The sequence below is a fragment of the Protopterus annectens genome, chromosome 10.part0, assembly GCF_019279795.1.
Source record: "Protopterus annectens isolate FY-2018-M chromosome 10.part0, PAN1.0, whole genome shotgun sequence".
Classification (NCBI taxonomy): Eukaryota; Metazoa; Chordata; order Ceratodontiformes; family Protopteridae; genus Protopterus; species Protopterus annectens.
Window position 1 is genome coordinate 390,817,184 of NC_056744.1, and position 12,876 is coordinate 390,830,059.

The following is a 12,876-nucleotide window of genomic DNA, read 5'->3' on the forward strand; positions in this document are numbered from 1 at the left end:
CAGAATGAGCCTTTGGTTTGTAATCCAAGTTTCTGCTAGGGAAAAGCATTCTTGTGTTAGGGAGTGAAGGATGTCAATTGATTTGGTTGTGCATGTTATGGTGGTATCATCTGCATATTGCACTATTGAGGCTTTAGGAATACTGTTTGGGAACTGATTGGTGAAGAGGGTAAAAAGAAGTGGCCCCAGGATGGAGCCTTGGGGTACTCCTGGGGAGACTGGTAGGGAGGGGGAGAGTTAGTTTTGCCACATAACAGCTTGTTTCCTTCCCTCTAGGTAGTTTTTGGACCAGGAGATGGCGGGGTGGTAAGGTTTATAGTTGCTAGTGAAAGAAGGAGTTTATTGTGGTTAACCATATTGAATGCTTTGGAGAAGTCAAGGAAGGTGGCAGATACAAGGAGTCAGTTGTTTCTGTGAGTATTGACAATGTTGGTGAATTCTGTTAGTGCGGTGGTGGTGCTATGGAAAGGTCTAAAGGCATGTTGTTGTGTTGCTATTAGATTATTTTCTAGGAGATATTTCATTAGTTGCTTGTGTATTACCCTCTCTAAAATTTTAGATAAAGGGGGTAGTATGGCTGTAGGGCGGTAGTTATTGAGTTCCAGGGATATTCCCCCTTTATGGAGAGGGATGATATGTGATATTTTCCATAGCTTAGGTACTATACACTCGATGATGGATCTGTTAATTAGGATGGAGACAGGATATGATATGGCTTTTGCAGCCAGGTGGAGGTATCCAGCGAGTAATTTATCTGCAGCTAGAGAAGTTGGTTTGAGCTTGCAGAGTAGTTTTTCAATGGATTTGGTTGGTTCTGGGTGGAAGCTGAACGTGGGGCAATTGTTAGTTGGGGGTGGGGGGTGAATTTGCAGGGGTGGGGATGTTGTCATAGGGCTGGTTGTTTGCAAGGGTCTGGATGGTTTCTGTAAAGTATTTATTAAATTGAGTTCATAGGTTAGTACTAGGCTAACTGCCCTTGTGAGCCATTTTTTAAGCCTAGCCAGTTATCCCCTGTGAGATTCAAACCCTGTACCTTGTGTTTGTAAGGCAAACACCTTAACCATTAGGCCACCCAATGTCTTCTTGGTTATCTATTTTTGGAGTTGGGGTGGTTGTTTTACCTGGTTGTAGAATGCAGTTAATTGCAGCCCAAAATTTTTGTGGGTTGTTCCTGTGCTTATCCTGTAACTTTTGGAGTAAGATGTTTTGTCTGTTTTGGTGAGTTTATTTGGCTTTGTTACATAGTTCAACGTATATTTGTCTGTTCAATTGGGATTTACTGTTGAGGTAGTTGGTCCAGGCCTTGTTTCTTTTTTTAAGGAGGGATTTTGTGTCTGGGGTTAACCAGGGGGCTTATTTAGTTTTAATTCTTGTTTGTATGGAGGGGGCATGATGGTTAAGGGTGTTTAAGAAGGTAGTATTGAAATATAGTACAGCTTCATCAAGAGGTAGGTTTTTTAGGGGGGGGGGGGGTCCAGTTGCACATTTTTAGGTTGTTTATAAAGTTGGAGCGATTAAAGTGTTTTTTTTTTTTGTTTCTAATTAGGCGCGTAGATATTTGGGTGATTTTGATCTGAGTAAGAATGTGGCTTGGTGGTCACTCAGGGTGTCTGGTAGACACCCTGCTAGGGATATCAGTGATGGGTGGGATACGAGTATCCGATCTAGAGTGGATTGATGTTTGGTTCTCTTGTTTGTTCTTATGGGAGAAGTGATGAGTTTGGTTAGGCCACGTAGGTTAGTATGGGAGAGTGAGTTATGACTGGAACAGTTTTTCCAGTCAGTATTAAGGTCTCCTAATACTATGCCTTCCTGGGGGAGGGAGTTAGATATCCTTTCTAGGAGTTTTTCTGTAATGGGAATATTGTTGCCTGGAGGGATGTAGTATCCTATGATGTTGATGTGTTTAGTATCATTAAGTTTTAGTTTTGTTAGAGTGAGTTCAACGTTATCGAGGTCTGGGGTTATGTCTACTTTCTCAAGGATGAGGTGAGAATTGTACACTATAGCAGCACCCCTTTTTTACCTGTTCTATCAATATGAATTATATTGTAACCTGGTGGAGGGATTTCATTGTTGTAGTTGCCTGGTTTAAGCCAAGTCTCTGTTAGTATGACTATCTCAGGTTGATAAAAGGAGAGTAGTGCATGAAGGCCATGGATTTTGTTTAGTATACTTCAGACATTTAAATTTAAAATGAGAAGCGTGGATTTGTCTCAGTGTTGTAGGGTATCATTCAGGTTGATGGTTGGGGCTCCTAGATTTTGTGGGCCTGGGTTTGGGTGTATATCACCGTAGCTAATGAGTTGGGTTCTGAGGTAAAATTTATTTATTTATTGTTAATTAGAGGAATGAGATTTGCTTATCTGGCCAGATCTCAAATACGTTTTTGTTACATGTGAAATGGGGTTATCAAATAGATCACTGGTCATAAGAGATTACTAAGCTATCGACCCAGAGGTCATTTTAAGCCTAGCCGTTTCAACTTGCTCTAATACCATACTAGTATTAGTCAATACCCAGGATTGCATTTAGTGATGACTGCCCATGATCATGAAACTTGGACTGGCAGTAAAATGTTTGGGGTTGCCAGATACCCTTATTAGTCAGTTCTGGAGTTGATTAAAAGGTGTCATTTTGCAATGTAAGCTACAGGCTTTAGCTGTTTCATATGATGTAGTAATGAGGATGCTATCAGCACAAACTAGGCAGTTACATTCAGGTAGTATTCTTAGTAAAAAAAAATATTTTGAAAGATTTACTGATATTTTGATGTTATTCCTGATCAACATGTTGAAAAAAAAGGCATTTTACTGAAAGACAAGTGAAAGTTATAGAAAGTGAATGCCTACAAACCAGCTCTGCTCATCTCATTGCATTATACTGTATATGTCTGAGTGCATAGCAGGCTATTTCATTTTATCATTTTTGCATGTATATTACTATAGGAATAGTGTTTGCCCTAAACTGCAATTCAAATATAACAGTGTTGAGAAGAACTTGGGTATGTAACAGCAGAAACAGAGGCTTAACGTTCACATTCTTAAAATATCTGATAAATGGGACTGTTTAATAGGTCTGCATTTTTACAGGCATTTTTCTTTTACAGAGTATTTATGAATCTTGAACTTTCTTTTATGTCTTTCTTACAGCATGTTTGTTTTTCTTTTTTTCCTACATAACAGAAACAAGGAGTGCCCTACCTGTAGGAAGAAGCTAGTTTCAAAAAGATCTTTACGACCAGATCCAAATTTTGATGCCTTGATCAGTAAAATCTACCCAAGCAGAGATGAGTATGAAGCTCATCAGGAAATGGTACTCGCAAAAATTAGCAAACACAACAACCAGCAAGCACTGAGTCACAGCATAGAAGAGGGTCTCAAAATACAGGCCATGAACAGGTATGTTTTACGCCAGAGGACAGCTTTTATAAATATATATTGCTGGACACAGAATGGCCTGCTATGTCTAAGGTACAAAAGGTGACATATTATATGTCAGTGGCCTTATGTTACGTGCACATCTGTAAAATGTGGATCGTGTTTGCTAATTCATTTATTGCACCTTTTTAAAGCTGTTGCTTTTCAATTCCATGTTTTAACTGGGTTTCCTTTCTTTTGTCTCAATTTGTTCCTATAACATTGCAGAGCACCTCTGTTTGCTCTTCATCATCGTGTACAGCCTTTGTCACAAAAAACATCATGCCATAAATTTGGACAACCACCCTAATTAACCCCCTCCCAAAACAATCCGACCCAAAAGATACCTTTCACTTATGTCCCTTCTCTGTCCTCCCAACCATAGGCAAACTCCTACAAAAAAGTCTACATCCAGCAATCTGAATACATTCAGCATTACCACCTGATCTTACTCAAACAACCTGGTTTCTGGCCTGTGGCAGCTCTTTGGGTCCCCTAACCATTGACATCCAACTAAAAAATAATAAATACATCTTTTCACGTACCCTGTTTGTAGACCTTACATAGAGTCCTACAAAATACTGATAGAGACCTCCTTACAGAAGCAGTGTTTGTTGGCTTTACAAAGACAGTTGACCTCATTGAGCACTTCAAATTCAAAATAGGGTCCTCCCAGTCATAGTATGCCCCTTTATTCAAAGGGTTGCAAGTAGATTCCATCCTTGTCCCCCTTCAACATATTCAATAACAAACTTGTTGTGACCTCCCATCTCAAATCACTTTTGCACTCACATTCATTCCCAACTTCAGTCAGACTTACATGAGGTTCACCAGTGGCTAATAAATGGAAAATTACTTCTCAGTCTCATCAAAACTAAAACCATGCTTTTTTTAGAATGCCTACACTTACCCAAGCAATAATAAGTATATCTGATCTACACAAACATGCAGTTGTGTCAACCACCAGCATCAAATACATAGAATTATGGTCAGTCTGTAAACTACTACTTCCATGAAGACAAGGTCAGAACAAATATTAGCGTCCTCCTCTTCTGAGCCCCCAAAAATCTCCTCTTTCCTTTCTCAACCAGCCAGAGCAACCACTGGCAAAAAAGTCCTCCTCAACCAGCTGAAATATGGACTCCCCTTTATTGCATTTCTCTCCAGGAAAAAGACCATTAGCCGACAGAACATCTCTAACAATATCTGCTGATTTATCACTAGCCCATTCCATCATGAGCACCACTGTCTCATCCTAGAAAAAAAGCCCAATGGCTACCTGTAAACAAACAGCTAACCTACTTTTAGGATTTCAACTATACAAATTACTCAAAACTTAAAACATGTACCCTTCTTGCAACCAGACTTCACAAGAAAAGCCTCTTCATACAACGTAAGATGCTAATTGCAATCTATACAATCGCCTATTACCCCATGGGCAAAATTTCAGTGTATTGCACGTTAGCAAGATGTTCATCGTGCATACAGCTGCAGTAATCACAGATGGGTTTTCAGCCGTCAGGCGGTCCCTCGGTCGGCCGAATTCCAAAGTCTTGGTCCGGCGTCGGTTGTCGTCGCTTACTCTTCTGACGTCAGCGAGGCCAGAGTATATAAGACACAGCCGACGCCATGTTCTTCAGTCTTTTTTGCTGCGCGGTGCCTGGAGCAGAAGCAGTTCGCAAGTGCCGGTCGGCCAGCTCCTGAATTACGAAAAAATTTGGAAACCGAAGTCTTCATTAAAGCTAAGTACCCCGTTGGGGAAACTTTTCTTGCCTCAGACCGATGTCAGAAAAAGTTAATAATTGTATTTCTTGTGGGAAGCAAATACCGCATAAGGATTTCCATTCCCTCTGCATACCTTGTTTGGGCCCAGACCACGACGTCTCGGGCTGTCGCTTTTGCGCTACCTTCAATAAACGCACTATTAAGCGTCGGGCGGAGTTCGCCCAACACTACTTTGGTAAAGCTTTTGATTATAAAATGTCATCGGACACTCCGACTACCGTTTTGTCCAAAAAACGCAAGGAAAAGGACCGACACGCGAGGCCCGCAGTCCCCGCCGACACCACGCCAAAACAGGCTACACGTGGTCCGGTTCTCAGCGAGACACCTTTGCAGTCCCTGACTACCGACGACACTCCTTTGGCGGTGTCTTCTGTACCCGAGACCGCTGGGTCCTCGGCCCTTTCCCAGACTACTACCGAAGCCCCTGCTAATGTAGAGCCTACTAATGTGGACAGGTCCACCTCCACCCATGGTGTATTTAGGCCCTCATCTTCTTTTTCAATTAAGGCCTTTACTAAATCCAAAGCAGCCAGGCATGCCACGAGGCCTGTTGCACAGGGCCCATCTTCAGGACCCATGCCTAAAAAACAGATGCTAAAAATGGCTGAGGATTTAATTACTCTTATCAGAGGTTCTCATCCCCCTCCAGACAAGAGGCCCAGAGTGGAGGAAGATTCTCCCTCTTCTGATCAGGGATCCATTTTATCAGAACATTCTGATGCAGAGGAACACTCTTATTCTCCTTTTGAGGATTCGGATGCAGAACAGTCCATTCCCTCGGTATCCCCTCCTGAGGAATTTTCCTTTGGGGAAACCTTGCACTCCTTGAGGGAACACTTCCATTGGGAAGGCCAAGACTTTTCAGATTCCAAGAAAAGACTTAGGGAATTTCTTTGGTTACCTCAACACAGACCTCTGGCTATACCCCCTGTTTTGGACATACTGGATGATGTCTATTCGGAGGCTTGTCTTAACCCTGATTCTCTGCCTCCTGCACCAGTCAAACCTGATAGGTGTTACAGAGTACCCAGCTCTCACCAATTTCTCTTCAAGAGCCATAACGCTGACCCTGAAACCATTTCACAAGGCCCCAAGGGATTGAAGGCCTCCACTGCCAAGAATCCACTTCCTGCAGAAAGGGAATCCAGATCTTTAGAAAGGTGGGGTAAAAAGGTATATACCTCGGCCACCCTAGCCATGAGGGCCTTAAACTGTCAGTTTCATATGATTAAATATCAACAGTACCTGTTATCACAATTAAGGAACAAAATGTCTCAACCTGAACAACCAGATTTAAAAGAGTTACAGGATATGATGCATAGTGCAGAGCAAGTGGGTAAACACACCTTACAATGTGGTTATGATGCCCTAGAGGCCTCCAGTAGAGCGGCTGCTACAGGATCAGTCATTCGCAGACATGCCTGGCTTAGGGAACAAAATTTGCCTGATCATGTGAAAGCTAAACTTCTAGATGCTCCTTTACAAAAGGATGTACTATTTGGTACTAATGCTGAGGAGATACTACGGAAAATGGAAGAAAAAGCCAAATCTATGCAAACTGTCAAAGCTTTCTTACAGGTACAACCACCACGTTTTAGCAGAAATTGGCCTTCAAAAAACTGGTCCTTTCCAGCTACTGACAAGCCCCAAAGAGGTAGATACAGACGCACAAGGGGCAGAGGGCAATCTCAAGGATCATATAGAGGCAGACAATGGCAAACTCCAGCACCAAGAGGTGGTGAGGACAGTGCACAACAATACAGGAAGCAAACCCAATGACTCCCTCATTTCCATGCCAAGCAGGTCTCAGCTGGCAGCACCTTTGGGAGGGAAACTAGCATTATTTGCAAGCAATTGGCATATTGTCACAACAGACAAATGGATACTGGACATTATAAACAGAGGCTACAAATTTCAATTTCACACTCTTCCAAAAATGAGAGGCATGCCAAACCTGCCACAAAATCAAAGGGCAGAGGCACAACTGCAAATTTCAAAGCTCATAAACATGAGAGCTATTCAAAAGGTACCTACGCACCAACAAGGTCAAGGTTTTTACTCAAGACTTTTTCTGGTACCAAGGAAAGGAACCGACTGGAGACCCATTTTGGACTTATCCATCCTAAACACATTTCTACTCGTACCAAAATTCAAGATGCTCACATTACAGCAACTTCTTCCCATGCTGGGCAAGGAGTTTTGGCTGGTAACATTGGACCTCAAGGAGGCATACCTGCATGTCCCAATCAGACAAAGTTGCAGAAGATACCTCAGATTTCTTGCAGGTTCAATCCACTGTCAATTCTCTGCATTGCCCTTTGGCTTATCTACTGCGCCCAGAGTATTCACAAAGTGCCTGGCATCAGTGATTGCCTACTGCAGACTTCAAGGGATACAAATTTACCCTTATCTGGACGACTGCCTGATCCAAGCGGACAGCAAACACATACTTCTGGAACATCTGGCATATGTGACACGGTTACTGCTTTCTCTGGGATATACAATCAACAAAGAGAAATCAAGACTAACACCATCTCAGAAAATAACCTTCCTGGGTGCCAACTTGGACACAAACACCCAGATGGCATATCTTACGCCAGAAAAACAGGGGCAACTATCTCAGTACTTCAAAATTCTAGCAAAAAGTACCAGGCTTACTGCAAGGAAAATCCTGCAGGCTCTGGGATTCATGGAATCTTGCATTCTTCTAATCCCATGTGCAAAGTTGCATATGAGGAAACTTCAGTGGTATCTAAAAAATCTATGGTCTCAACACAGTCACAGTTTGGAAACAATTATACCAATAATTCCATGTTTGCAAAAGGAATTTCTATGGTGGGCCCAAGCATGTCAAGTAAACACAGGCCTTCCATTCTGCAAGCCTCAAGCAAAACAAGTCATAACCGCAGACGCCTCAGATTACGCCTGGGGGGCGCACATGAAGGACAGGTGCATTCAGGGCAGATGGTCCCAAAAGGAAAAGCACCTTCACATCAATCAAAAAGAAATGCTAGCAGTAATAAATGCAATTACAGCTTTCAAGGACTTCCTGCATCCAGGACAATTACTGATAAGAACAGACAACACCACAGTAATGTGGTACATAATCAAACAAGGAGGAACACATTCATACCCCTTGTGCAGACTAGCCATGACTCTTTGGAACTTGGCTCTGGAAAGACAAATCGAACTTCAAGCATAGTACTTGCCAGGATTGGAAAACACAGTGGCAGACAATCTAAGCAGAAATATGACAGATCCACACGAATGGAAGTTACATCCTCAGGTGTTTACAGAAATAATCCAAGCGTGGGGGAGGCCAGACATAGATCTTTTTGCCTCCCACAGGAATCATCAATTGGAAAAGTTTTGTTCAAGGACCTTTCATCCAAAGGCCTGGAGAGTGGACGCCCTTTCATTCAGTTGGACAGCATGGACAGTTTACGCATTCCCACCTCTGCCTCTTCTGCCCAAGGTGCTTTTGAAAGCAAGAACAGACAAACCGAGGATGATACTGATTGCTCCAGATTGGCCAAGGCAACACTGGTATCCACTCCTGAGGAGCCTAACACATACTCCTCCCTGGTCCCTGCCTCTAATGCCTCTTCTGCTGACTCAGCACAGCTACAAAACTCTTCACAGTCAGCTGAAAACACTCAATCTCGCTGCATGGAAAATTCCTTAACACCACAACAGACCCTACTCTCCAAGGAGGTGCAGGATGTCATTTTGGAGGCCAGAAGGCCATCTACTAGAAAAGCTTACTCCGCAAAATGGAAGCGGTTTTGCTCTTGGAATGAGAAAAGAGGCCAGGACCCTAGAAAACTGAACATGCCTCAGGTATTACAGTATCTAGCTGAGCTGCTGAACAGTGGACTTTCCTTCTCCTCCATAAAAATACATGCCTCAGCCATTTCTGCAGAATTCAACACGGATCCCCCTTTATTTTCTCACCCACTCTTACGACAGTTCCTCAGAGGGGCTAAGAATATAAGACCTCCAAGGAAGCAACCAATACCAGCCTGGGACCTTAATTACATACTAGAAAAATTAACATTGTCTCCTTTTGAACCAGCTGCCTCAACAGATTTGCAATATTTGTCCTGGAAAACAGCCTTTCTTCTGGCCATCACTTCAGCTCGTAGGGTTTCTGAACTACAGGCCCTCATGGCGGTGCAGCCCTTCCTCATTTTCCATCAGGACAGGGTTTCCCTTCATACCAACCCATCATTTATGCCAAAAGTAGTATCCAGGGTAGCCTTAAATCAAGCCATACACCTCCCTACCTTTTATCCCAATCCTCAAAACAAAGGGGAAAGGCTGCTACACTCTTTAGACATCCATAGGCAGCTACGTTATTATTTGGACAGAACAAAGTACTTCAGGAAATCAGAACAACTTTTTGTGTCCTATGCTGTAGGGGCTCAAGGGAAACCAGTTACAAAACAGACTATTTCCAAGTGGATTGGCCACTGCATAAGGTTTTGTTATTCCTATCATGGGAAATCTGTTCCTACAGGTATCAGATCACACTCCACCAGGGCCACAGCTACCTCTACAGCCTTCCTCAGAGGAGTTCCTACCAAAGATATTTTGGAGGCAGCCACTTGGAGTTCTGTACATACCTTCACAAAACACTACCACCTGCCTTTATATTCCAGAACAAGAGCAGGCTTTGCCACTGCTGTTTTGCAGGGCATTCTGGCTCAACCCAGTTCCTCCTAGTACCTACCACCCTATGCATAGCTTTGGGACTCTACCCATCTGTGATTACTGCAGCTGTATGCACGATGAACATAGTACAGTTTTGTACCTACCATAAATGTAGATGTTCGAGTGCTAATACAGCTGCAGTACAGGTTTCCCTCCCTCCTTCCCCACTTGGTAAAGGCATGGGGCCTAACAACCTCTTCATACTACCTGACTGGGTTATCCTGCTATGTTTTATTTGCTTGCTTCCATTGATTTTGGTTTATATTGCATTGCTTGTATATGTAGATAAGCATTATTTATGTATTGCCTTCCTTTTGGGGGCATCTGACATCTGGGGCAAGAAAGACTGAAGAACATGGCGTCGGCTGTGTCTTATATACTCTGGCCTCGCTGACGTCAGAAGAGTAAGCGATGACAACCGACGCCGGACCAAGACTTTGGAATTCGGCCGACCGAGGGACCGCCTGACGGCTGAAAACCCATCTGTTATTACTGCAGCTGTATTAGCACTCGAACATCTACATTTATGGTAGGTACAAAACTGTACTCTCTCTCTGCTGCCATAAACAAATCAATACTTACCCCCATGTTCAGGGTACAACTCAAGAAACACTTCCTTAATCTGCTCTCATTTTTGAGTTAGTAGATGAGTTTTGACCACTGTAGCATTAAGAAAATTTTTCTTTAAGATTTACTACTAGACGCACTAGCTGGTACCATGCATTACTCACTTTTCCAGTCCTGTAAAAAGTCACCTGATTCTGGAAAAGTCTCCCACAGATGTGCTGCTATTAACGAATATAAGATACTTAGTACATACTGAGACTTTTTAAATGTTTATTGCTTTCCTGTCCAGGATGCCTACTTTTGACCCCACAGTGTCCTTGCCGTAATGGTGCCCCCCCCCCCCCCCATAATGTAGAATCTACCTCCTTTATGTTAATTTTTAGTACATATCCACCAGACATTCTTTCCTTCAAGAGCTGGTTTGTAATATTAACAGTATGGATTATGTCCGATATTGCTTGACTGGAGTTTAACCTAAACCAGTTCTGAAAACTCATGGTTGTATGAAGTAAGGCAGTACAGGCGTGCAGATATTAGCTTTCCTGACTCAGAACGCCTGGTTCTCTTTGTCACTTCTCAGCTGGACGTCTTCTTTGTAATGTCTACCTGTCCTTCTTTTGCTCATGTGAGTTTCTGCTAGGTGCTCTGATTTCTTCCCACTTTCTAAAGACATATTGGTGGGTTGATTCGCAATCTTCTAAACTGCCCATGGATGCATGATTGAATGCATCCTGTGATGGACTAACATCCTGTGCAGTACTGACCTCCTGCAGTATGCGTGTTGTTTGCTACCAACTTTCTGCACGGTGCATGTATTTACCAGGACAGGTACAGGCTTCCCCAAAACCCTAATATGATAAAGCAGATATTGGAGAAACAATGAGGGAATAAATGTACATACAGAATTAGTGTACTTGTTGCCATATATTTAGTCCAACAATATGTGGAGCTTTTCTCTCACTGGATTTTCCCTCAGTGGAATAAATTGAATAACAAAAATAATAAATAAATATATTAGAAATAAGATAACAAGGATGAATGGAAGAACTGTGTTGAAAACTGAGATTAGTGAATTCAAAATCCAGTGTCACGTCTTCCTTTTATTTCATAGGGTCATAGGATCATAGGAGATTACTAGGCTGTTGACCTGGAGGTTATTTTAAGCCTAGCCGTTTCATCCCAATGTAATACCATAGAAATGATAGTCAGTACCCAAGATTGCATTTAGTGATGACTGCCCATTTCCATGAGGGATGTGGGTGCTATCCCCTGTAAGAATTTACAGTGCCCCATCCATTCATGTAGGTTCCTCTTGAACAGTGCCATAAAGGTGCTCTGTGTCACATGAATTGGTAGCATTTTTCTAAAGACGCAGCAGTCACTGAGAGATAAATCTGTCCCTCCAGCATGTCCTATTTAAGTTGCAGCCCATATTTAGGTCCCTGGAACAGGTAGCTCTTGTCCCGTTTGATTTACAGATATGGAGCAAGTTCATTAGGTTTGGGTCTTGGATTGTGCTGTAGGCCAGGCATAAGTCTCCCCTAAGAAGTCTATATGATACTGAGTATAGTGACAGGGACTTTAGTCCATCTGTGTAAGGCATGTGCAGGAGCCCCTTGATCGTCTTCGTTAGAAAAGTCTGAGGTCTCTCCAATTGTTGCAGGTGCTTTGTACAGTACATGCCAAACAGGGCATTTTATTCATTTATGGGCTGGACAAGTGCCGAGTAAAGAGGGGTTGTAACTTCTTTTGCTCTCAAGTGTGCTACATAGAAAGCCTTTCTTATTATAATAGACACATGGTGGTCAAATTTAAGGTCGCAGTCAACTTGTGATCCCAGGTCCCTTACCACTTTGTGGGTACTTGGGGTATTGTTGATTTGGTAGTGCGAAGGGACATTGTTTGCGCCAGAGGGAATGATGATACATTTCTTTGCATTCAGTTTGAGACCGTAACTAATATACCAGCTATTGGTCTGCATGAAGCCGTCCTGGAGTATACTGACATCATTTCGAGAACTAATGATTGCACCTAGTTTGCGGTCGTCTCCACATATAAAACAAAAACCTTTACATGGCAAGCATACCTCTCAGCTGTCCCTTATTTTGCCTCATTTTTCCCCTATTCCATGTAAAATGTTTGATTTTCTGGTAACTGAAGCAAAAAAATCCAGATGACCACCACGGTAACTCAGTGAGGATTACCGTTCAGATTTTTTGTTATTCAGTAAATGCATGTTAATACAAAACCTATTGTTCTGTTCAGCTTTTAAGTGAATTAAAGAAATAGTTTAAAAAAGTGTTCTCAATTTTGGGCTTTTTTCCCACCTCCCCCAGTTATTTGTAGCTTTGTCCATGATTTTTGAGCAGAGGAGTACAGAGTATGAAAAGTT

At 42.5% G+C, this 12,876-nt stretch overlaps 1 protein-coding gene across 2 annotated transcripts in view; it reads left to right on the top strand.

The window, feature by feature from the left end:
• RNF2 (ring finger protein 2) overlaps positions 1-12,876 on the top strand; it is a 722,585-nt gene that overhangs the window by 604,418 nt on the left and 105,291 nt on the right. For both annotated transcript variants that reach the window (XM_044085309.1, XM_044085308.1), the window contains one exon: positions 3,186-3,401. In XM_044085309.1, coding sequence (XP_043941244.1) covers positions 3,186-3,401 — 216 coding nt within the window. The remainder of the gene's footprint in view (positions 1-3,185; positions 3,402-12,876) is intronic.